At 50.0% G+C, this 25,442-nt stretch overlaps 1 protein-coding gene across 27 annotated transcripts in view; it reads right to left on the bottom strand.

The window, feature by feature from the left end:
* Positions 1-1,707: 1,707 nt before the first annotated feature.
* EP400 (E1A binding protein p400) overlaps positions 1,708-25,442 on the bottom strand; it is a 101,787-nt gene continuing 78,052 nt past the window's right edge. For 12 of the 27 annotated variants that reach the window (XM_037014117.2, XM_037014123.2, XM_037014139.2 and 9 more), the window contains 20 exons: positions 25,228-25,311; positions 24,746-24,880; positions 24,443-24,487; positions 24,214-24,367; positions 23,872-24,110; positions 23,581-23,754; positions 21,055-21,191; positions 20,899-20,955; positions 19,589-19,667; positions 19,219-19,464; positions 18,278-18,326; positions 18,088-18,197; positions 16,645-16,852; positions 16,369-16,523; positions 14,479-14,697; positions 12,364-12,559; positions 11,826-11,950; positions 9,584-9,730; positions 5,543-5,620; positions 1,708-4,734 (listed from right to left, as the gene is read on the bottom strand). In XM_037014117.2, coding sequence (XP_036870012.2) covers positions 4,465-4,734; positions 5,543-5,620; positions 9,584-9,730; positions 11,826-11,950; positions 12,364-12,559; positions 14,479-14,697; positions 16,369-16,523; positions 16,645-16,852; positions 18,088-18,197; positions 18,278-18,326; positions 19,219-19,464; positions 19,589-19,667; positions 20,899-20,955; positions 21,055-21,191; positions 23,581-23,754; positions 23,872-24,110; positions 24,214-24,367; positions 24,443-24,487; positions 24,746-24,880; positions 25,228-25,311 — 2,907 coding nt within the window. In that variant the 3' untranslated portion in view covers positions 1,708-4,464. Of the gene's footprint in view, positions 4,735-5,542; positions 5,621-6,027; positions 9,363-9,583; positions 9,731-11,825; positions 11,951-12,363; positions 12,560-14,478; positions 14,698-16,368; positions 16,524-16,644; positions 16,853-18,087; positions 18,198-18,277; positions 18,327-19,218; positions 19,465-19,588; positions 19,668-20,898; positions 20,956-21,054; positions 21,192-23,580; positions 23,755-23,871; positions 24,111-24,213; positions 24,368-24,442; positions 24,488-24,745; positions 24,881-25,227; positions 25,312-25,442 lie in introns of those variants that run through there. The other 15 variants (XM_037014121.2, XM_037014129.2, XM_037014142.2 and 12 more) reach the window with 10 other exon arrangements.

Genomic DNA, 25,442 nt, shown 5'->3' with positions numbered 1-25,442 from the left:
CCATACACAAAAGTAAATTCAAAATGGATCAAAGACCTGAGTGGATCAAAGTCATGAAACCATAAAACTCTTAGGAAAAAACATAGGCAAAAATCTCTTGGACATAAACATTAGCGAATTCTTCATGAACATATCTCCCCAGGCCAGGAAAACAAAAGCAAAAATGAACAAGTGGGACTACATCAAGCTGAAAAGCTTCTGCACAGCAAAGGACACCATCAATAGAACAAAAAGGTATCCAACAGTATGGGGGAATATATTCATAAATGACAGATCAGATAAAGGCTTGACATCCAAAATGAAGAGCTCATGCACCTCAACAAACAAAAAAGCAAATAATCCAATTAAAAAATGGACAGAGGAGCTGAATAGACAGTTCTCCAAAGAAGAAATTCAGATGGCCAAGAGACACATGAAAAGATGCTCCACATCACTAGTTATCAGAGAAATGCAAATTAAAACCACAATCAGATATTACCTCACACCAGTAAGGATCGCCACCATCCAAAAGACAAACAACAACAAACGTTGGCGAGGTTGTGGAGAAAGGGAAACCCTCCTACACTGCTGGTGGGAATGTAAATTAGTTCAACCATTGTGGAAAGCAGTATGGAGGTTCCTCAAAATGCTTAAAATAGAAATACCATTTGACCCAGGAATTCCACTTTTAGGAATTTACCCTAAGAATGCAGTAGCCCAGTTTGAAAAAGACAGATGCACCCCTATGTTTATCACAGCACTATTTACAATAGCCAAGAAATGGAAGCAACCTAAGTGTCCATCAGTAGATGAATGGATAAAGATGTGGTACATATACACAGTGGAATATTATTCAGCCATAAGAAGAAAGCAAATCCTACCATTTACAACAACATGGATGGAGCTAGAGCGTATTATGCTCAGTGAAATACAAAGACAAATACCAAATGATTTCACTCATATGTGGAGTATAAGAACAAAGAAAAACTGAAGGAACAAAACAGCAGCAAAATCACAGAACCCAAGAATGGACTAACAGTTACCAAAGGGAAAGGGACTGGGGAGGATGGGAGGGAAGGGAGGCATAAGGGCGGGGAAAAAGAAAGGGGGCATTACGATTAGCATGTATAATGTGGGGGAGCTGTGCAACACAGAGAAGACAAGTAGTGATTCTACAACATCTTACTATGCTGATGGATAGTGACTGTAATGGGGTTTGTAGGGGGGACTTGGTGAAGGGGGAACCCTAGTAAACATAACGTTCTTTATGTAATTGTAGATTAACGATAACAACAACAACAACAAAAAGTAGCCTAAAGGTGAGAAAGAAGATGCAGGAAAGCAGCTGCAGACCGCCTGGTTACTGGGGGTTGGGTGGAGTGCCTGAGCAGGGTTCCACTCCTGAACTACCCCACACCTGACCCCAAACAGGGTGCCTGCAGGAGGTCTCACAGGGCCTGGGCAGCAGCAGCGGCATCTACATGAACTAGGTCTTCCTGTGTATCTGGCTTTGAAACATAACAGCCAGATGAGTGTGATCTCTGCAGAGGTGATTTTCACCAAAAACCTTGTGCATACAGCATTCCTTCTAGCTCCTTCTACAGTTTTGGGGAGGGGCCAGAGAAAGTATCTGCCTTCAAACTGCTTCTATTTGTTTTTTTTTTTCTTCACACAGTTAGCATCTTAATTTAACTTGAATACTAGTTTTCCATGAAAGACAAAATGAGAAAGCATATAAAAGGTCATTTTATTATACCTTTTTTTAGTGGGATATCAGTGCCCCTTAAAACCCTACTATTAAAGTACAAATGATTATGTTTACAAAGTATTTACAGTTCAGTCTTTTTCCTTTATATTTTAAAACACAACAGCTATCTGGTTACAATGTTAACAAAAAAATCATAAAAATTGCAAAAAAGGAAGCCTAGTCCTCATCAGGCACCAAATCTGAACCAGTGCTCGGATCCAACCTCCTGTTTCCCATGGGGTGCTTTCAAAACAGCCTGGCCTTAATTAGAACAAATGCCTCTTAAGTAAAGAATAACTGGGTAACTGCTTTCCCTGGTGGCAGATTCAAGTTTGACAGTGTTTTGGCTGCTGTGTTTACATTTTGTGTTCTGAAGATTTCTTTCAATCCTGACATACTGTATTGGTAGGAACCCTGGTTCACAAGGTAATGCAGAATTCTGCTAACATAACAAGCTGAAAAGGCCTTGATAATTTCCTACACTCACACTTCATTCTTAAATATGCAAAGTTTAACCTTTAAACAGAAGGCCAATAAAACTATATACTGGAAGGACAGTTTTTACTTAAATGACTCTACTGAAGACTACTAGGTCAGAGGTGACATCTAGATGTTACTAAATTGAGTGATACAAGTGAAACTAGTTTCTTTCCATATTTTGCATTAGGGGATCGCTGAAAAAACACACTTTGGAGGCAAGAGACTCTCACTCACAGAAGACAGGGCAGGAGTTCCACACTGCAAGTGTGCAGACTGCCAGTGCTGCTCTCTCAGTAGCTCTCGAGAGAGGTTGCTAAGTTCTCTTCTAGTGTTCTAGACTAACAGAGGACTTCCACGCAGGCAGCTATGTCTAGAATGTTCTAAAATAAGTGCACTCAGCATTTGATCATCTAAAAGGAGTCCACCAATACCCACAAAGGACAAGAGGAAACAAGAAGGTTGCATAAATTAAATAAGCTAAAAAGAGAGGGTTCCTATATATTTTATAGGAACTGTTCTCCACAGTTGAGGATAAACACAGTGGAACTTTCCTTGGGACCCAGATTCAAAGCTGGGGCAGAGAGCCTTCCTGCCCACCACACTCTAGTGACAGCCCACGCTAAGCTAGAAACAGACAAGTTGGGTTGTAAGGAAATGTAGTATTCTGTTTGATATGTTCAATTAACTAGTTAAATCCCTTCCATGTTTTTAACACTTGATATTCACTTTTTTCCAGATGTTTTTGCCAAGAGTTCAAAAATGAGCGGCCCAGCTGGCTTCACTCCATACCACATGTCACTGTCCACATAAACCAATGGCAGAAAACACCAGGAGACAGAAGACATTCTTCCATGTCATTTAAAGAGACAGAATGAGGAGGGAGCAGCTTAAATAAACTTACAGTTAAGATCTCGCAGTATGCCATAACTGGTCCTTGGTACACACAGGCCTGATACAACCAATTTCCTGGACCAGGTCTTGTAAAAGAGGCCCAGACCCATGGCAGAGAGGGCATCCCCAGACATGTGCCTTTAACCTAGGTAACACTTCCAGGAAAGCAGATATTGGCCAATCAAGTGCACTGCAAATATTTCCATTATCTTGACGTAGTAAGAAAATAAACACAGAAGCAAACATGGGGCCTCTTCTGTGCTCCTCAACAGCAGGTCTCCCCCAAGCAGCATGGATGGTTCTCTGTGCAGAACCGTGAGCAAGTGCATCTCTTCATGTATGACAACCTGGCACAGAAATCTGATCCTACAAGTCAATAATGGAGAGTTTCCTACCCCATTTCTATGGGTAACACTTGTACATTCTTGAGTAAGCCACTGTGTAGGAGGGGGTTTCACATCTGCAGACTGTTCCTGGGCTGAGCAGGAAGGCAAGGAGGGCGAGGAGCGGCATCCCTGCTCTTACGCTTGCTAGCTCCTTGGGAGTCACATCTGTGACATAACAATGCTTGCACGGAACTCGGCCCCAAACCAGTCCGAGACAGGAGTCATTTGATGGAGCTGCTTCAGTGCACAAAGTCCAAACACGAGCTTTATACAAAAGCTGGAAAAATCCGTGGGTGTGCTGGGATGGAGAGCAGTCCCATAGGTTCTGTTTACATGGCAACAAGTCACATTGGGAAGAGGGTCTGGAGAGGCCTCAGTGGTGCTGTTTGGAATGAAAATTCAGTGACATTGTTTTCCTTTGACACGAGCTGGGGACAGGTCATGCATGCGCTTTGATGGGTGTCAGCACTAAATATTTCCTTTAAAAGTTCAAACAAGTCATATTTTAGAAGGAAGAAACTACCTTGGCATTCTCTGATCTGAAATGATCTAACCTTAGTCTTTCTCCTGAGAACCACGATGTGCTTTCAGGTAGGTATAAAGAACCCCGTAGAGGCAGACGCTGTCAAAGACCTCTGCAAAGCCTATTTTAAGACTCACTGCACATCCCAAATGGCTATTGTGTGTGCAAAATGCTGCACACTAATAGGGAAATTCTAAATGGCTTTCAAGGCTCAGCACTATTGGTCTACAGGAGAAACTACAAGGTGAATCTGCTGGTCATTTCACCATGTAATACAGAAAATGGGGTATCACTGAGGACCTGCTCCCACATGTAGGACACACTGTAATAAAATAGTTAGACTCCTTTGTGTCTATTATAGTTCTTCAGTTGCTGGACATGTCAATGACACTGTCCCAGGGTACAATAAACAAAATCTACCTGATTGGTGAGATGGAGGAATGCCACCTGCTTTCCGACTAGGGGCACGGAGGTTTGGTGGGTGTCTTTAACCTGACGGCAGGGACCCTCATTTGTAACTTGGGCTGCTGGCTTGGGCTGTCGGAGCTGGCTGGCACCTGTGCTGGGTTGGCAACACCAGGGTTCTGCAGCTGGGCAGCCGTTGTCACAACCTGCTGCTGCATTAGCTTCTGCTGGACCACCTGTGCAGTCGCAGTCACTGCTGGGATCATCTGGACCTGCTGCCCGGCTGCTGTTGCCTGCGTGAGGGTCACAGTCTGTGGGGAAGCCTGAACCGCAATAGTAGAAAATACACGTTGCCAAGAAAATGCACACCAAGTGACGTGGCAAATTAACATTCCTCGCTGGGAAAGGGGCTTTAGAAAGTTAGCATGAATGCTGTTGTCAAGTGTGAAAACTACGTGGCATGTCAAAATACAACCTCTGGTTTCTAACCAAACAAAAGCACACTATTGTTTTTAGGCTAAAACTGGATATCTCTGGGAAATAGGCATCCAGGGCTGACGAGAGGGAATGGATAGTGGTGTTCAGCTTTTAATATGGTTTTGTTTTTCTGGAAATCTACATCCCAGTGTGATTTTGAATAAAATACAGTTTTTTTAAAGCACTGCTTTTATATGTTACATTTTGTAGCAGCAAACAAAGTGGTAAGAGCCTGGTGGTTAGGCTCTATTAGGAGAGTAAGTCGTTGCTGTCCCTACAGAACCTCTACTGCTAGGTCTCAATGTCACTACACCTGGATTTTGTTTTCTTTCTGGGCTTCCCTAAAGCTAAGGTGTGGTGGCTTCAGCTCATAAGACACACCTAAGAGTACTGGCTGAAGGAGGGATTCCAGAAATGACCTCCTTCAGAACATCTGATGCTGAATTTGAACACATTTGTTCAGTTTTTCCTGCTAGTCTAAGGATATCAAGTGTTTTCCCCAGAGGTATTTTTTTTGCTTCACAGTGAAAATCAAAAGTGATTTTTTAATACTACTTCCACAGGATTAAAACCAAGAACTCTCTTAACCTGGGAAAGTTGAGGTTTACTAAAAAAGCCCTCATGGGGACTTCCAGAAGGCACATCAGGTCCTACCTGTTGTGAAGCGGAGGCAACCTGCTGGAGGCTGGCCACAGGTGTTTGCTGTTGGACAACTTGAGGGAGTTTAGCAACCTTTAACAAAACAAAAAAGACTCCAAGTATAGGTCCAAAACAATGTGTGCACAGAGATTCCTCATCTTTTCTTCTAGGTTCTTAATGCAAAAACACCAGTAGCCAGATGAACAAGGGAGCAAATCTTGGTGTGCACACCCGCAGCTCTGAGCAGCTACTTCCCCTCCCATCAAATCGCCCCACTTCTTCTGCAATCATGTCATCTGGAGCTGATTTTTGGCCTCATGTTTAAAATGTTCTTTTATTAAGAATTGCCCCAAGTTTCTATAAGAGAATTAAATTAAGAATGGAATGGAATGGAATATTTCAGCATCTCCTTAGTTCTCAAGTGAGCCCCTTCCAGTCTGGGCAGGTAGCCCTGCTGAGAAGTGATCTGGTCCAACACCACAGTTCAGCTCATCTGAAGATGCACAACATTTCAAAGTGATTATTTTACCATTTTTCTTAATCATGATTGAGATCTTCCTCTTATAAAACAAAACTTTGCACCCTATGGTTGCCCTTTGTAAACATTTCATCACATGTATGTCTTCCTGTGTAGATGCAGTAAGACAGTTTTCCCTCTTGTGCCCGCATGGGACTGTTGGGGCCTGGCTCAGAAGCGGCACAGGCTCCTGAGTGGGCAGCTATGGGGGGCTGTGACGCCCTGGTGCAGGTCTCTAACTTGTAGAACAGGGATGAAAACAAGTCTTGATCAAGGTGATTTTGGAGAAAATGTGGAACTGTATGATGTATTTGTAAATGACAAACCTCCAAGGACACAGCAGTCCTCATCACCAAGAATAAATCAGAAACCATCTACTGGGGTATGTTAGCTTAACAAAACAGCTGCAAACAGGATCACTGAGATAAAAGCCCTTACGGAGCCCGTGCAGTGTGATGGGTACATAGGCCTGGTTGCAACCACACCTGTGCACCTGGATCACGATTTAGGTCAGCACAAACCCAAAATACTGGGATGAAAACTAGGACAGTACAGCAATGACCTCGCAGAAATTAAGGGACTCCCAGTTCCAGAACCTGACCAAGGTAGGAGCCCCAAGGGCGCGTGCTGCATGGGGAGAACTCTCACAGGTTCTCCACGTTCGCCCAGGGAGTGGCAGAGTGAGAAAAGGTCCAAACCCACTACCAGCAAGGAGCTCAGAGAGGCTGCACACCACCACCCACAGAGTCTTGGAGGAAGTCACCGCCTTAGGCCTCAGTGCTAGAGGGTGGGGAGGAGACACAATTCAGAGATCACACTGATGTTCCCTCGGAGACACCAAACCCTCAGGTCACAGGCTGATGCGCTGGCACCCCCGAAAGCCCAGCAGGATCAAGAAGACTCCTCCACCCACCCAGGCCTCAAAGCGTTCCCACGAACAACTTCCAGGAAAACTGGCTCACAAGAAAACAATCACTACAGAGACAAAGAAATACAGTTCCTGAAGCAAGAGCAGCAGAAACAAGTAAAATCAGATGCACCATGACTTCAAATAGAAGAATTATCAGACACACACTCTGTGCAGCCTGCAACCACAAAGACCAAGGAGATATGAGATTAAAGCACAGAACTTTAAGGCATAAAAAATACATAATAACCAAAATGAAAATTCCAGGACCAGATTAACAGCAGGTGGAACTCAACCAAGGGAAAAATGAGCGAGATGGGGATTGGGTGGGGACACATAACCCAGAAGGCAGCAGAGAGAGACAATGAGGCAGAAAACACAGGACTGCAGGGTCAGGGAGGGCAGGAGGATGGGGTAGAGGTGATGTTCAAAGAATAACAGTTGATCATTTCCTAAACTAGTTAAGAGATCAGTGCTCAGATTCCAGGTCAACAAATCCCAAAGCACCACAGTGATACTGCGGAACTCCAGAGACAGAGAAGAGCTCTTAAGAGGAAATAGGGAGACACACTAGATGGACGTCAGCTTCTCATCAACAACAAAAAAGCCAGGGCCAGGGAATACTGCTAATGTACTGAGAAAATAAATGTTAATCTACAATTCCAAACCAAGCAGTGGTCTTTCAGGAGTAAGAGTGAAACATGTGCATTGTGAGACAAACAGAAAACAACAGTGGTCAGTCAGGTAAGGCTGAAGGTCAGGGGAACAGAATTGCTCTTCTGGAATTGGAGGCTCAGGTGGGCACAGGTGAGGTCTGAAGTACCTGTGAGGTCATGACTCTGGGGAACTGTCCAAAGGTACTAGGATAAAGCCTCTGGAATGGGGACAGCTATGTGCTGCAGCCATGAACCTGACAGATGCAAGGCCTTGGGACTGGGGTTCCCAGGGGCGAGAGTGCAGACAGGTAGTTTTTAACATGACAGAAAACTGCAACAAAAGGAACAAACACACCCAGCAAACTCGATAAAGATGGGAAGTTTCTTACTCTAATGAAGGATGGTTTAAAAAGTCAGACTCTGCAGAAGGGTCACATCAGCAGGTCTGCACACCTCTGTCACGGTGCACTAAGGCCTGAGCAGCAGAGCAAGGCAGGTAGAAGAAAGGGAGAGCAGGGCCGGGGGGCCGCCGCACCACCACTCCTGCCCGAGGAACAGGAACTGATCCAGACTGTAGACTCAGAACTCAAGGCACAAAGGGTACGGACACACAGACCAAAGTGGGAACTTTTAAAACATGCTGTTCAGAAGAGCATCAGGAAACCCTAATTATTCAGGGATACAAACAACAATACCTATATGGAAAAATCAGAACTCGATTAAAGGGCATCAAAGGAGTTAAACAACAAAATATGTGTCATGTTGGTGAATCTGAAGTCAAGAATGTAGGCTGTCAGTTTTCCTCCAAACTGACCTGAGTCAATGCAGTCTGCTCTGCTCCAATTTCAGTACCTATGCTGCAAGCGAGCACCACCCCATGCAATTTTAGTAGAAACACTACAGTTTTGACTGTGGTGTTTGAACCTAATAAGCTGACTCAAAATAACATGAAGTGTGCAAGGAGCCCAGAGCAGCAGCTCCCCATGGAAGAGTTGGAGGGACTGCCTCCCAGATGCTAAGTCCCTCACGTAACCAAGCAATGAAGCTGAGCGAGGGCCCAGACACAGAGTGCTGGGAAAAAGTCCCCGCAGAGCTACACAAAGCCTGCACTGAGGTGCACTAGGGTCAGAGGCAAAGAATGGACACCTAGTAAGTGCTGCTGAAAACAAACAGGCAGGAGGAAAATTGAACTCCTAGTTTAATATCATCTGGAAAAACCAATTCTAGGAAAGTTAAAGACCTAAATGGGAAAAATTATTAACTGTTAGATGATACAGGAAAATAACATCATGAACTTTGGGAAAGACTTCTTAAGCAAGATGCTTAAAACACAAACAGTTTTATTCAGAAATGAAAAGACTGATAATAAATTCCAATACATTAAAATTAAGGACTTCTGTTTGTCCAAAGACTCCATAAAGTGAGAAAAGACAAGTCAGAGAAGACAGTGAGCATGGTGGCCAGCACCGTGCTGACACCAAGCCTGAAGGAGGGCCCTCCACAGGAGGGGAGATGGAGCCAGTCAGCGACTCATGGAAGACACAATGCGAAGGCCAAGTGCAGGACGAAGCTGAGTGACATACACGGGAACCACTGCAGAAGAAGCTCAAGGGCAGCCATGCTGATGCTCAGACACTGACCCTGTCCACCACGTTTACCTCCTGTGGGTGGCACGGCCAGGTGCAGCAGAGTGGCGAAGCGTGTGGCTTCATGAAGTAGAAAGATGGCAGCTGACTCCTGGAGGAGCCCCAAACACTGTCGAGGGCGCCACCACAGTGAGACCTCAGCACAGCCCCAGGCCACACCGTGGCAATCCACTGTGGCAAAGCTAGCAAGTAATTTCAGGGGACCGGCCTCTGAGAAGCAGTGGTTGATGGGGGCCACCTGGTTTTGTGCTCTGAATGCTGCACACTCCCCATGTGCCATCCCGACTGTGCGCTCCTCTGCAATCCAGCCCCGGGCTCACCCATGCTCACCTGGATCTGGGTTTGCACCTGCTGAGTCCCAGCCAGCTTCTGGGCCTGAGAGATGGGTGTGGTAAGGAACTGGGTTTTCAGGGCTGGCTGGGTAGCATAGGTGACCTTCTGTGCTTGGCCCTGAGCTGCAATCTGCTGTGCAGTGATCTGAAGGAAGAGAGATGCCTGAGGTGAGAGCCAGGTGGGGCCACCCCTTTGGCCCCACCTGCCCCAAACACCCAAAGCGTGGCCCTGAGCTATTCCATTTCTGCAGCTGCCCTTCCTGCCCATGCCTGGCCCATGAGTCATCCATCCCTCTCCCAGAAAAGTTCCCTCATCAGCCCAGGCTGGGGTTCACTACACCTCTGTGGCACTTGGTGTCATGTCCGCTCATCACTTAAGGGAGTGAACTTGACTGTGATATAGAAAATAGACACATACAATTTCTCAGATCTTTAAGAATTTGGCATATGCCCAAAAATACTTAGCCCAAGGGGCAGCAAACCTGTATGCAGTCTTTGCACATTTCATCTAATTTCTAGTCTTCTCTGCCAGGAGAATCTAAATAGTGCTCAGGAGACTACGCATATATGTGGACCATTTGGTTTACAAAGCTGTCGCTACATACAAGTGTTTTATAACATCTTGTAAGTTCCCTTTCAAATTACACTGATGTGCAGACCAGCACCTTAGGTGAAGCCCTTCTATCTCCCTTCTAGACGTAAGCTGAGCTGACGTGATTACTCCAGTCCCACCTGCAGCATCTTCAGCCCTGTCACAAGGCCTCTCCACGTCCAGCCATGGCCAGCTCTGCCAGCTGCCCTGCACCCCGCTCCCACTCCTTGCAGAGCAAGCCCAGGGGACTGCTGGGAAGGACTGATTGGAGAGGCGACTCTGCGTGGTGTTTCCTTCCCAAAACTGTCGACCACAGGAGAAGGTACTTTGCAGAGGTGGTGCAATGACCGCTCTTTACTCAGAAGAGACACACCCTTCCTCCGGCCATGGCTCTACTTCGTGAAGAGGACATCTAAAGGACACGTGTCCAGTGTGGGCGTGCTGATGCTGTCAGGACAGCTCTTTCCCAGAGGCCATTCTGCTTTCCTGCTGATGTCCCAGACACCTTGGTCCTTGCGTGCCCTGTCCATCTTCCTACTCAGTGCTGCCCCAAGCCTCGTGCCCTCTGGGTGCCCACTGCCTCTCCCACGTTTGCTGAGTATACCCTACTTGCCCTGCTGTCCCCAGAGACCACAATGGTGTCAGCGATCTGTGCCACTGCAGCCCCACCAGAGCCCAGCATGGTTCCTGTGGGGGGGAGCAGTGACACTCAGCAAGAGCTGTCCCAATGCAGATGATCAGCATGGAACCTCGGATTCTGACTGTTTAGCTTGCTGACTCCAGTCAAGTCGCTTCATTTCTCTGAGCTTCAATTTCCTCACAGTAACTTGCAGCTGTGTTCTGAGCACCAGAGCCAGATGCCCACAGAGCTCTCAGCTCACAGGGAAAGAACACGGTGCATCACCTCGCATCTCACTGCCAGCTGCCCACTAGCAGACCGTGTGTTCTAGTGCCAGTTCAGAAAACAGTATGAATACTATAGCAATTCAAGTACCAAAAAGTTATTGTCGGTATATTGGGCTTTCCACTATCAGAAGTAAACAAAGTACCTCGCCCTCCTCCTGCTCATCAACACAGTGCTTGTGTGCCTATGCCCCAGCATGGCCACTGAGGACATGGCTTTGGGGCCTGAATCAGTTAAGAGCTGCCTCCCAGACTTCCCTGAGGCAGTGAGAGGCTGACAGCACCTCCTCACCTCAGGCCCATTCTTCCTCACTCTCCCCTCCTCCCACCCTCCAATCACACACACGCAGCAGCATAATCCAGACCTGGCTCCTTGCCTGAATACAAGCTTGGCTGTGGCCCCACTCTGGGTCTGCCTGTTTTATATACCAGGAGCCCAGTTATGCCACAGACTGTAAGCTACACCTGCTTCTCTGAATCCTTCTGGCCCCTACCCAGCTGTGCAATTCCCAGTCCGCATCCTCCCCATCTTGTAACCCACCCTCCTTCTAGGACTCTGGAGAAACTCCAACCCTCTCTGTGCAGCCCAACCACACGACCATGGGGTCGCCTGTGCATGCTGCCAGGCAGTGAGGCAGAACCTATTCAGGACCCTCTCGTTCTCCTTGCTCCCTGTGCCTATTGGCAGGGCCCAACTCGGTGTAAAGACAAGATGACACAAGGATGCCACACAGGAACCCAGTACCTTCTGCTGGACAGCTGCCGGACTTGGGGTGGCCTGGGGCTGGATGGCTTTCTGCTGCTGGACGGCTTGCTGCTTGAGCTTTAGCAGCTGCTGAACATGCACAGGCTGGGCCACAACAGTCTGTCCTGCAAACACCAATCAAGTCTTTTAGTTACAAGTAGGGTCAAGGGTCTCAGGGCTCACATGAGATTCCCTACATCTCCCTCAGTCACTGAGTTGTTCAGACTCATTTCTGTACAGAGAACTATACACTGAAACTATGATGAGACAACTAAAACCATCGTGCACACACACTTAAATTGCTTCTAGTTTCACAATGCCATTTGGATAAAGGTATGGGTCATTCAGAATGTTAATGGTTACACCTAGAGCTAAACTTCTACTCAGGAAGCTCCGAGACACTTCAACTAAAATATACCATAGCATGACCCAAACAGGAGTCTGTCACAGGGACCAGCAGCCCAGCGGCCACTTCTAGAAGAGACTTGACAGCCCCACTGAGGCTCTAAGCAGAACAGTGATGAAGGGTGACAGGTACCTGTGGCTTTCTGCGGCTGCCCAATGGCCACACTGATCCCAGCAACGTTCATGGGCAGGGTCGTGACGCCCGGCGAGGAGACCACGGCTGCAGGCACAGACACCACTGGAGGCTTCGCCAAGGCCACCTGAGCTGGCTGGGGTGCCTGAGCCTGCATCTGCCCTTGAGCCTGCAGCTGCGAAGTGGGAACCCGGGTCTAAACAGGGAAAACAATGGGAGAGTCCAGAGAAATTCAGGATACCCTGTATCTTTGCAAACATTTCTCCACAAGAGGTCAAGTGGTGAGAAATTTACAAAGATTCACAAAGGTGAAAAATGCCAGTCAACTAAAGGAAAAGTCACTGTAAGCTGACTTATGCTTCTTAACCCTTCATTGGCAGATGCAGGGAATGGGGTTGGCAAGACCTACAAGCTAATTAACCATGCTGACGTTCAGATGTTGATCCTATCTCCCTCCGTCTCCGGTACCTTGAACTCACCCACAGTGCTGTGTTTCCTACAGAATACCATTTCCTATCCTTAGGCTACAAACTAAAGATTAGTGCACTGCCCCTTTCACCAAGACTGCTGCCACTGAAGCCCACCTATGGATGCCACTGCCTACCACTTGGTCATCACACTGCCACCAAGCACTTTTTTCCTTAAGTTACATCTTAAATAGATCCTTTTGTATATGTACAAAAACTCAGACTACCCAAGAAAATGTAAAAATCACTCATAACCCTAAAACTGCCCACATATGAATGTGAAAACCAGTATGTAGACTACCAGAACTTGTTCTTATCTATGCGGCTTGCTGGGAAAGTATGGAAAATGGGATGAATTGCAGGTATTTCATAATGTTTGTCTTCCTTTTACAGTCCTTTTCCAAAGTCACTTACTACTCCATTGTGTGTATGCTCTACAAGGTACGCATATGGACTTCTTAGTTATGGACACCAGAGTTTCCTCTAACACTGTTGAAACAAACAAGTTTGTCTATTCACCACTTTGTACTTATTCTATTACTTCTTTGCAGTGTAAGAGGAACAGGATCATTGGGTAAAATGGTATGTGTGTTTTTTAACTCCATTACTAAAATCCCCTGCAGAGAGGGCGGTTCCTGTCTGACAGTCCTGTGTGAGGAACACGCCTTCCCATGCCCTGTCCACCATGGGATGACCATTCTTTTCATTTGAATTTGCATTTTTTTGTGAACACAGGTGAAATCTAACTTGCTTTCACAGTTTTTATTCACTTCTACCCCCTCTTGCAGACTGAAAATGGAGGTGAAGCACACACGAAGCAGAGCCTGAGCACCCAGACCCCCATATCCGAGTTTGAGTTGTAGATAGTTATGTGTAGGTTTTGGACAAGTTACTTAAGCTTTGTGCCTCAGTTCCTCCACCTGGAAGATGGACTTAACATCATGACACCCACTCCTGCCTTGGCTGCAGTCCATGAGCGCTAAGCAGGTGACAGGTGTGAAGCCTGTGGCAGCTCCTGGCCCGGAGCAGGACCTCAAATGCTGGCTGTCAGCAGTGCCTGAAGTGGGCTCCCAAGCTTAGTGCTGCTTTGCCTGATGTGACAGTGTCTGACCCACAGGACACTCAGTCAACGCTTGTTGGTTGTAACTGATCTTCCCAGACACTATTTTCACCCTGATTATTCCCTTCCTCAGGAAATGCCCACAAAGCACTGAGACACCTAAGCCTTGCCCACCTCTGCCCATCCTCCTTCACCGGAACCTCTTTTCCAATCACGTGGTCTCATCCTTGCAGCTCTGCCCCAGCAGCACCAGGCCGCCGCCTGCAGGCCATGTCTCACCCTCCTCCCCCGTCAACCCCAACATGAATCCTGCCTTCCATCCATGGTCCACTGCACTTCCCACCTCCCCCAACCGCCCACTGCAGGCTTTGTGACACCTGAGTTCTGGGAAGTACAATGATTTAAATGTTCCCCATGTGCTTGCTGTGTTTCATCCTCTCCAAGAAAAGGTAAGTTCCTAAGGGGAAGAGCATGTCTTCTACTTTACGTGTAAGGCCACCATAATACCTAACGTCCTGAGCAAGCAATCACAGTTCAATTAAAATGGAAAAGGACGCTGCTTTGGAAAAACTATCAACTGGAACTTACGAGCCGAGCCACCTGGAGGTTGGCCACGGTGGTGCCCGTGAGCAGGGCTCCGGGCCTCGGGGCCGTGACCGTGGTGAGCTGGGGGCTCTGCTGCGGCGCGGGCGGCGGGGGCTGCACCTGCACTTGTGCCGTCGGCGGCGGGGGCCCCGGTGGGGTCTGCGGCGGGGGGGTCTGCTGGGGCAGCTGCAGTTTCTGCTTTTGCATTTTGATTAGGTGCTCCTAAAACCCAGATAAAGGATCTTTTCATCAATATTAACTGTATTCCACTTTTTATATATCTTGGTTTTAAGTTACTGTTGCACTAGCCATTAAATACCAAAGTAAGCAGTTGCTAATAAGCCATATGGAAACCATCGTCCAGGGCCTTTTCATTTTAGAAATGTTTCTTCATTAAGAATTAGCATATTGTCCATGAAAACTAGAAATAGTGAGCCTGATAAGATTAGTAAATTCATTCCAAGATATTTAGGTTCTTACCACTCACAAACAAGTCCATTTAAATCTGTAGTACCATCAAAATTTTTTCAAGTCCTAAAATCATGGTCCCTCTTGAAATCTTAAAATTTGGGCATCAGCTCTCAATTTTCTATTCTGTCTGTCTCCAAATGAAGATTTAAATAATAAAAGAAGTCAAAACATCAAGATATCAAGATAGTTCAAAAATATTTTAAGGACCAAATATATTTTTAGAAAATTTATACCAAGTGGTTTGTGACTCTCAGATCTCTTTCAACATGCTGAAAATAAAAATGACTTTGAGACTGATTCAGGGAAGGGAAGAGTAGAGAGTAAATGAATCAGGCAGATAATCAATCAGGGATTGGGATCATGGTAATACTCGGAGGAACCTGAGAGGGGGAAGGGAGGGAAGTAGGGTAGAGGAGGGCAGAGCTGGGCCTGGTCCCCAGGGGGTGCTGCTCCCCCTCCCCTTAGGGAGTAAGTGGGCTTCTGGGCTGCTGAAAGAGGGTGGGCCGGGGCATTTGAAGCCCAAATGTCAGAGAGAGCAGAGCATAAGCTGAGGACAGGAAACAGGGGTCCCTGTGGCTTCTCAGTGCTGACAACTCACTGACTCTGTAAGTTAGCACAGTTACCTAACGGAGTACTGCTCAACAGAATTTTCTGCCATGATAGGCATGTTCTAGATCTGGGCAGTCCAGTACAGTGGTCCCGAAACCTCAGAATGTGGCTGAGTGCTTTCTTTGGCATGCTGTTTCTCTGGTGCTTGTTCTGGCGCCTCACGGGTGGAGCCCCAGCTCAGTGCTAGCTCACCCTCCAGCACACCCTCTCAGCCCTCCTGTAACCAAGAAGGGGCAAACCCAACAGCTGGTGGGAATCCTAAAATCCTGCCTTGTTTTTATTACACATCCTTCTAGTCTCTCTATGGAAGCATTAATACCTTCCCACCCACAGCAGGAATATACTATCTCCTTTGAAAATCAATGATTTACATAGAAAACAGCACAGGTGGGAAAAATCAGGAACACCATATTCAGTGACTGGCTCTGAGAAACGCTACCACAAATGCCCTATTCCTAAAGAAGCCAAGTTCCTCACTGCCTCCTCTCTGAAACAGAGGATTCCTTCCCACCAGCATTTTCTCTGGTTGGGAAGAGGACTGAGGTCTCCTAGTCCTCTCTGGAGCCTGAACTATGTGCAGAGTGCTAGAGTGTGGGTGGAAAGGCGCATCTGGAGAGGGAGGCAAGGCCCCCGGAGCGCTACGGAGCTGGCCACGGCCTCATGGGAGTAGCACTGGATGGTGAGTGTTATAGACACACAAACACACTTCCACAAAGAGGACACCACGGCAGGCTTGCCAATACATTTCAAGTGGAGTGACACAACAAGGCCCATCCCAGACAGCGTGTGTATGCTTTTCCAGAAGATGCTCACCGGGGTTAGCTTGCCCACAGCTTTGATCTGTGTGGGCGCCTGGGCCTGGGGCTGGGCCTGTGGCACCTGGGAGGGCGGTGGTGGGGGTGGCGGCTGCCGGAGGAGCTGGAAGTGTGCCGGTGTAATGGTCTTCCCAGGCAGCTGCACACCTGTGGCTGGGGAAGCCACACATTAGATGGCAGCCCATGCTTCCCCTTCCTCCCACAGCATGGAGCTCCAGCCCTGGCTAGCATTAGCAGCAGGGTGGGTCACACAGGAAACAGAGCCTGCCTTTACCTTGGGACACTTGAGTCACCAAAGACCGGGTCGGAGTCTGCACTGGGGTTAGGCTGGTAGTGACCACAGCTGAGGCTGTAACAGAGGTGACTGCTCGAACACCCTGAGTTGGTGGCAGGGTCACCAGGTCGGATGTGGCTGTGGCTGGGGAGCCCACTGCTCGTGGCTGGGTGTGGACCCCCTGGGCAGGAGCAGGGCCTCCGGAGGTCTGGAATGGCAGAAGGAGACCATGAGGTTACCCTGCACTCTTCTTCCAGGCTCTTCACAGCCATCGATGGAAAGAAAAGGGCACCAAACCCAAAGCCAGGAAATGCAGTGTAGCTAGAGGCCAGGCCCAAGACACAGTGCTGAAGAAGCTTCACTGTAAACTCAAACCATGTGCCTTGGGTGCTGGCATGCACTGGCTGACTACAGAAAGAAGAGTACAGCTTCAGATGCCACACCCCTTCCAAAATGTTGCCTGTGCCTCTGTCCCGACTCATGGGGCCTTTGGGTCCCAAGGATCATTTCAACACTTCTGACCATCCTCTGGACAGGAGGCCCCATTGCACACATACATTACAGGTCACTGGTCACTGCTGCCTGTGGTGCTGACCCCCCAGCACTGTTCCCACTGAAGCCCCTCATATCCTTAGTGACAGGCAAAGGCTCTCTCTACTTATGGACTCAATCCTGCTCCATGGACTTATATCAACACCACACTGTCTGGATTACTAGAGCAACACCTTTGTAGGAAGACACTGTCCCTAACACTAGAGGGACATCATCTCACCTGCCAAACCACTGCTGACTCTGGAGCCACTTGTCATTCAGGGCACACGTTTCCTCTGGATGAACTAAACTAAGCTAGAGACCAGGTGGTAAATGTAAACTCCCCAGTCCCAGCTACTTATTTTTGTCTTTTGTGGCAAAACACCAAAGGCAAGGAGATGGCTGGCTCCAGGCTGTGTCTCGGTGAGCATCCCACTCCTCTTGGCTATGTGCTTGGGGTCTCACAGCTCCATATTGTCACCTCCACCCACGTTTGGCATCTGCTTGCTCCCCACGCTGGCGTTTGGACTCCACATAAGCTAAACACCCCCACCCCATGCCTTGCCTGGCCCTCCTGAGATACCCCCGCCCCTGCAATGTCCCCAGGAACAGCCCTCTCTGCATCCCCATGCCCCAACCAGGCCAGTCTGCTACCATGACAGGCAGGCACCCCATCAGCCAACCTGCCACCGTCATACCCACGGCCTCCTCTCTGGAATGCTATGAGAGTTTCAACATGTGCCCTGGAGCATCATGAAGGCAGGGTCCCCCGAATGTCAGAATGCCCACTTATGACATTGAAACCAGACCAGTACTCTCTGAACTAATGGTATTGCTTTTAAAAAAGCAAACAACTTCCACAGTCTCAGGTCACATGTGTTGTCAACGTGCCCAGGAGCAGGGACAACTCACAGCCAAGGCTCCAGGTGCCACGGGTGAAGACAGGCGTTTGTTAATCGACTGGAAGGTGGCAGCAGGAACGCCTGCAATGGTGTTCACAATCACATTTCCGCTCACCGTGCCTGTGGGGAGAGAAGGTGTGAGGCAAGAGGCAGGAGGGACCCATCTGCACCATAGCACCATAGCACCCCTGGCTGCTTACCCGCTGGCATGCTCGTCCCGGGGACTGAGGTTTTGATGGCTCCTGTCTGCTGGAGAGAGCACCGTCTGAGTCTCAGCTGAGCCCCCATAAGCCCTCCACAGCCTGTTTCATCAGAATCAGATCCCAACTCCTAACCAGGGTCACCTGGTCCCACGCCAACTCTAGCCCTCGCCTACCCTACTCCCATACCACTGTGTCCATCCCTCTGTCCCCAGGCTCCATCTCAGTGGCCCTCCTGACCTCATGTGTACCAAGCCTGGGGCCTCTGCAGTCTGTTTCCTTTCTTTTCTGACCAAATCCTGTCACTCAGCCCACAGTCTAGGGACCAGCTCACACAGCATCCCTCCGTGGCCACCTGCCACTGTTCTCCTGGAGTCTTGCCTGGCTGGGCTGCCTGCCCCAGTGGAACATGACTCCATGGGAGCCAGAGGCAGGCCTCATACCAAATAGGTGCTTAGTGAGCACATTTTCTGATCGAAGAATAAAGCTGCCCCAGCACACATAAAAATTCTGCTACAGCAAATATTACAAGGGGAGAAACGTCTACACAACAAAAACATCTCCATGCCTGGCTGACAGTGCAAAGAATTGGGGCTTCCCTCACAGGCAGGTGCTGGCCCACTGTGTGTTGTGCCTGTGTCACACAAGCCTGCACCCCAGGACACACGCAGGGTCAGAAGGAAAGTTTGCATGCTGGCACAAACCGCCTGCTCTATGTTTACAGGGAGGAAAGGAGAGACTCCTTATAGCTACGTTTCACAGACTCCTAACCCCAAGCTCTCCTGTCACTCTGTCAAGAGCTGCCTCAACCTCCCACATGGCCCCGGGCCAGAGCCGAGAAGAGACCCCCAAAGGAGGGACTGCTTGTGAGCTGGCATCCTGTGGGACCTCAGCAGGGGTTCCCTTGACCTCAGGCACCACACTGGAGGGTGCCTCCTCACCAGCACAGCCGAGCCGCCCACCGTTGTGATCGCAGGAGGCACCTTCGGTGGGGGCTGTGGGGGCTGCACAGGCTGCTGCTGGGCCTGCGGCTGGACAGCGGTTGGCCCTGCAGGCTGCTGACTCCCTGCCTGGGGCTGGGGCAGAGGTGGAGGTGGCTGCTGGGGCGGCGGAGGCTGCGGCTGCGGCGGGGGTGGCGGGGGCTGGGCCACGGGCGGCTGCTGCACCTTCTGCTGATCAGCCAGCGCCTACAGAGTTGAAGAGAAAAGGAGCCATGTGGAGGAGCCTGGCCCTGCAGCCCATGCCTGGCTGGCACCCATTCCAGTCACACCCAGCTGCCCCTCTGTTGGGCGGCAGCTCAACAGTCCATACCTTTTTCTCTTTGGCAATTCGCTCCGCACGGAGGGATGCAACCTGGATCGGAGGCAGTGGTTTGTCGTAGTTGATTCCACTGAAAGACACAACCCTAAGAATCAAAAACAAACTAGCCAGTTCTAAAGTATGTAATATTCTAGGAGCCCAAAGCACTCGCTCAAGAGGCCAAGCACAGTGAGGCATTGCCATCAAGCCCCGAGGGCGGTGCTGAACAGATCAGCTGGGAGAGAGAAAGGCTGCCACAGTCTGCCAGAGACCATGGTTCCCACCCGCCTGCAGAGGTTTCAGATGGCAGCTGGCCCAGCAGCAGCTCTCAGTACGGAGTCCAGGAGATGGCTGCCTCAAAACACGGAAGGAAAGAGCCCTTCAGTGCCACACACCTCTTGTGAACCACCCAGCCTGCCAAACTGCCCACCTGCTCCAGGCTGGCCTACCCTTGGCCAAGCTTCAGTCTTGTCCACGGTGCCGTGCCCAGGCCCTGCCCCGTGTGCTAGACGCCATGTCTGCGAGACCTGGGCACATGCATGCCCAGTCCCCTGTGGGTGACCCTCACAGACCAGTGCCACAAGAGCCCCACAGTCTATATACCCTCATGGAACCCCCCTACCCCCGCAGAGACTGTCACTACCACCTCGATTCCTCTTGTCATGGCACCGACTGCACTTAGGGAACACCTTCTCACCTGCATCAGCCCATTCGGTACCCCTGCCTCACTATAAAGGCGACTACCCTGAATCATATGGTGAGGCTGCAACCACACGAGACCCAGTCAGCCTGCTCCAGGCAGCCCAAGCACCTCCACTGATGCAGGGAAAGCCGCCCATGCACTGCACGCCCCTCAGCAGGCCATCGCCCCAGGACCAAGGCCTGGCTCTGCTCCTTACTACACCTGCCCACCCATCCTTGGTAGTGGTGGCCTGGGAAGCCCCCAAACCCACCCTGCTGCTTCACCATCCCTCCTTGCTCTGCCTACCAGCACCTGGAGATGACCCCCCAAAACCCCTGACCTGAACTAAAGGCACAAGAACAGAACTTGTGCCTTCAGTTTGGTTCAGATCCTAAGCCCCAAGACCCCCCAAGGTTGCACTCGCCTCATGGCCTCTCAGCATCCTCCTGTTGGATGCGCACCACCCACCTTCCGTCTGTCCTCAGCCACCTCCCCACTGGCAGACCCCACCTTGGTGGCACCATCCCTGGCTGATGCCAAGAAACACCATTCATACAGAAACGAGCTGACCCCATTGGGCCTCATAGACACACACTGAAGCCCCTTCAGCTCATGAGGCCTGAGCCACAGCCCCAGGTACCTCTCTGCCAGCACGGAGGCGTGCTTTGGATTCTTCTGGAAGGGATTCATGCCGAGCCTGCATAGAGAGGGCAGCAATTATGACAAGTCACAGAAACCACCTTCCCGCCACCAACTTGGGCATAACCAACAGGGCACAAGAACTCGGGAGGCGCACAGAGGTTTGATAGGGGGACTCCTCTTCCCAGCTGTCATCTTCATCAGGTCAAAGTGGCTTGTGTACAGCTGGGTGTGTGTAGCACTTTCATCCTGTGCGTACATCTGGCCCGTGCGCAGAGGACGGTTATTTTTACTCTGAAACAACATTGGCGGCGACACGTCAGAGTCAGGCAGGGCCCTAAGAACAGGAGTCCCTGATTCAGAGGCCTGACCCTAACCCCGTTTAAACACAAAGTTCCTTCTGAGACCACATACATGCGGCAGCAGTGACACCAGTGGCCACCATCTGCCAACCGCTGACACCACTCCTGGATCTATGCTAGGCCTTTCTGCACGCTGCCTTGTTAAAACTCATGATTGAGATGGGGAGAACACACCCCCACACACATTGCTGAGGAAAGACAAAAGTTGGGCAAAGTACCCGAGGACATACAGCAAGTGATGCCAAGCCCATGAAAACCAAGTGGTAGTGTTCTCCTTGTGGCCTCTGCCCAGAGCTGCCCAGAAAGGGGACAGATGCTTGGTGGAATCTGGCCTGCTCTTGGGTGCTTTGCACTATTTGTGCCTGGTGAGCTTGCCTTCCTAAATCCCACAGCTAAGCCAAGTGCCTCCATGCTCCCAAGACCTCTCAGCAACCTAAAGAACTTCACACCACTCCTCATGCCATGGAGAAAATTCTAGTCTTGCAATGCAGCATGCGCAAGGCCAGAGGGCTAGTGCTTGTGTCAGAGCTAGGCCACGGGGCTCCTCGGACTGTCCTCTGTGTCTCCAAGCTCTGCCCATTCCCATAACTGGGAGTAATATACAGCATGCCCACATGAAAACCAAGACTCCGAGACTGACAGAACACAAGTCCCTTATGAGAGAGGGTTGGCGTGTACATACACATACACCTCCATGTGTCCTCTGTGCTAAATGAGTACCTTAAACTTAGGAGGGCAACACCGAAGGAGGATCAAATCTGTTAAGCCAATGTGTGAGGCTGGACTGTGCATTCCTGGACGCTGGACCCAACACGCAAGTGCCCCCAAGTCATAATGAAGCTACACTAGAAAAATGGAGTGGACGGGCAGGGTAAGACCAGGTGCGAGCAACCAACGCCAGAAAGCAAGCCCAGGTCAAGGTCGGCAGGACATCCAGACAATGAAGGGGCTCCTGCTCTGTTTCTGCCTAAGTGTAAACTGCTCCATCTCACACACTGCCCCACCTGACACGTGGAGCCAGTGGGTAGTGGGGAGTGGGGAGGGACATATGCGGAGGGGTGCAGGACCTGTCAACACAGGCATCTGAACCACCAGCAACCACAGGACTACAGGGGATGGGGGCAGGCTAGAGCACGGGATGACCCCATCCTTCCAAGCAAAGCAGCAGGCATGCTCCATACAGCAACGAAGGCATGCAAGAACATTCTGGATTTCACATATCTGCTGGCTCTGAACTGTAGGCTAGCCTGAACCTCCCTGTACACTCTGCTGCACAGGGACCTACTCAAGGTTTCCTGATTTACTCAGTACCCGGTGAACACACCTCACACCGGATGAACACCTCTGCCTTTTTCATTAGATGAGCTTCATACGTGACTATGACAGAAGATAAAACCTTAGCTGTATGTTTCCGCATGTTAAAATTACGGCTATTACTAGAAATGCTTCTAAAGCCAAAAAGCTTGACACACATTTCCAAAAGTCTTGTTGGTGAAGGCACACAAAACAGTGTTCTGAGGATAACTAGCGTTTTTCTTGTTTCTCAGCAAAAAAACCAAACACGTGACTTATTTTCAGACAAATGTTTTCAGGAAAATGAAAACTGAGATGATGCCAAGAGTGCTTAGAGAAATAGTTTTCACAAATTCGAAATACAAGAGCAAATTTCATCAAGGTACAGAGTGTCTGCCTGTGCCATGTCAGCCCCACCAGTGACACACAGGTGTGACCATGTCTCCTGCTCTGATGGGACATCTATTAGTGGAAGTGAGGTCAACATCCCCAAAGGACATGTGCTTCTCATGTGGAGGCCAGGGACATGCCCCTGAGGAGATGAGCAGGGGAACAAATGCAAGTCAGGGGGCTTGCTGACCAACAGTGTGCACTCTGGGCCCAGGCCTTGAACCACTGGTAGCTTCCTGATGAGATGCCCATTCGTCGGCCTCTCTGCAATGCTTGCAGATGCCAGGAACGGGGGTCTAGCACTTGGGCAGTCCCAGCAGTGGCTGCGGCACAGCAGACTTCTGTCCAAATGCACTAACAACAAAACAAATGCCTTTCTTTCCATCCAATGCTTTCAGAAAGGGGGTGGGGGGCAGTGGAGACAGGACCAGCCCTCAGCAGCTAACACAGAATATTCTGTATGGCTAGGCAGCATGGATACCTCCCAGTGGGTGAGGTCGCAAGCGCTGGACCACAGCCTGATAGAGGTGAGCAAGCTGGCTGCCCATGAGACCCACACCAGGCTTGGGGCAGCAGCACCCCCTCCCTCACTGAGGAGCTCTGCAAGGGCCTTCTGGGCTCGAGGAGCCCTGCCTCACCTTCCCCTCCTCTCTTGGGATGAGCACATTCTCGTAGCGGTTCCGGCACTGCTTGGAAGAGCGGTAGATTCGACTGCAGGAGTTGACCACATCGCTGACAAGGTCCCAGTTAGGTGTGTGAGCCGGGGACACGATCGTAAGGTTCAGAGGCAGCTCAAGAAGCTGCTTCACAGCCTGGAGGACCATGTTTCAGTGTCATAGAGACGATAAGCTGCCCTCTCAAAGGTCCCGATGGAGACGGGTATGACAGGAAGGGGCCCCGAGTCCATGCATAGAGGGCAGAGGGCTCACCTGCAGCAATGCCCAGTCCTCGCTGATGAGCCACTCAGGGTTGTCTGCAGCTGCCTCGGCTGCTGGCTTGGCAAATGCTGGCAAAGGCTTAGCGAACTGTGTCTGCTGCTTCAGCAGAACGCTCTTCTTCTCCTTGCCTTCTCGACGGATCCTCAACATGCCCGGCGTTGCCCGGTCAAACAGCGACCGGGGAGGAACGACGCCCTCCCCGTGGCGTTGCTTCTTCCTCCTGCCTGTGGCTGAGTAGAGGCGCTGGGTCAGTGAGGCTCCCCAGGCACCACCCAGGAAGCAGGTGCCCCACCCCACACTCAGGGCCAGACCACTGTGGGTAAAGGGAGGCACCTGAGGGGTCTGTCTTGTGCCGCCGGCGTTCCTTCCTCACAAACACAGGCGGCAGCTTGGACTCTGGGATGGGAGTGGTTTCATACATGAGGCACATGACTGAGTCGATGTAGAGGTCATTGTCGTCCTGGGGGGGTGTGGGCGGGGTCCAGAGCTGCATGGAGAAGGGAGAAGGAGTGAGCTGCACGTTGCCTAGAGGTGGCAGCACGCGCAGGAAGCAGGCACTCACCGGCATGACTTCCACCTGCCCATCAGCACCCTCACAGACGAACTCCTGCAGAAAAGAGATGTTTTCAGTAGGACACAGCCTTGGGTTCATGCTGTAAGCCACCAATTACATGCCTTCCTACCCATTAAGTCTCCAAAGTGAGGGTGACAGATGTCACTGTTGATAAGACTATTTGTAAGATGTGCCTTAGTCACTACTGGCAATTCTCAGGAAAAAGCCTGCAGATGCCTATAAAGCTCTAGTTGCGCACAAATCCCACACTGGCTTTTGTGGGGTGCAGACAGGGCCTCTGCAGGGCCATACCGCACTGTAGGCATCCTCCCGCGTGTAGGTGAGCAACTGTTCCTGCTCATGCTCCTGCCGCGCCTGGGCCGCCCGCTCCCGCTGGCTTCGTGCATTCTGTGCCTCCCACTCAGTCACAGCGGTCAGCACGGCGTCCTGGCAGGCAGAGCATGGGAAAGCCCATCAGGTGCCATTCGTACCTCGGGAGTTCCCTGGTTACACCCGCCACCTCCCTTCCAGTGCAGTGGCCAAATGCAGACAGAGAAGCTGTGGGGTATCACCAGTGAGCCCCGCCCCATCTATGCTGACATTTCTGGACCCTAACACACAAGCCTCTATTGAGCTGTTTTGAATAAAAATTGCCCACTCAGGGTTTTCTGAGACTTCCCACTTTCAGTGGTTTCTGTACTGGTGGGTTTGGTTCCTACGAACTCTGGGCGAGTCACATTTGCTTCAAACCAAATTAACATGAAGGATTAGGACAGCCAGAAGCCCACTCTTACCTCATTGTTCCTCCCTCTGTCTGGATCAAGGGAGGTGTGGAACAATTCCAGGTAGTTCAGAGCATACCTCTCAATAGGCGTGAGCTGTTTCAAAACACACTTTTTGAATAGTGTTAAGAGCAGGTTAACACCTCCCACCAATACCTGAATCAAAAGTAACCATCTTGAAGGGGGTATTATGATTAGTATGTATAATGTGCGGGGGAGGAATGGGG

Source organism: Manis javanica, chromosome 15, assembly GCF_040802235.1.
Source record: "Manis javanica isolate MJ-LG chromosome 15, MJ_LKY, whole genome shotgun sequence".
NCBI lineage: Eukaryota > Metazoa > Chordata > Mammalia > Pholidota > Manidae > Manis > Manis javanica.
This window is presented reverse-complemented; position numbering and strand designations above follow the sequence as displayed.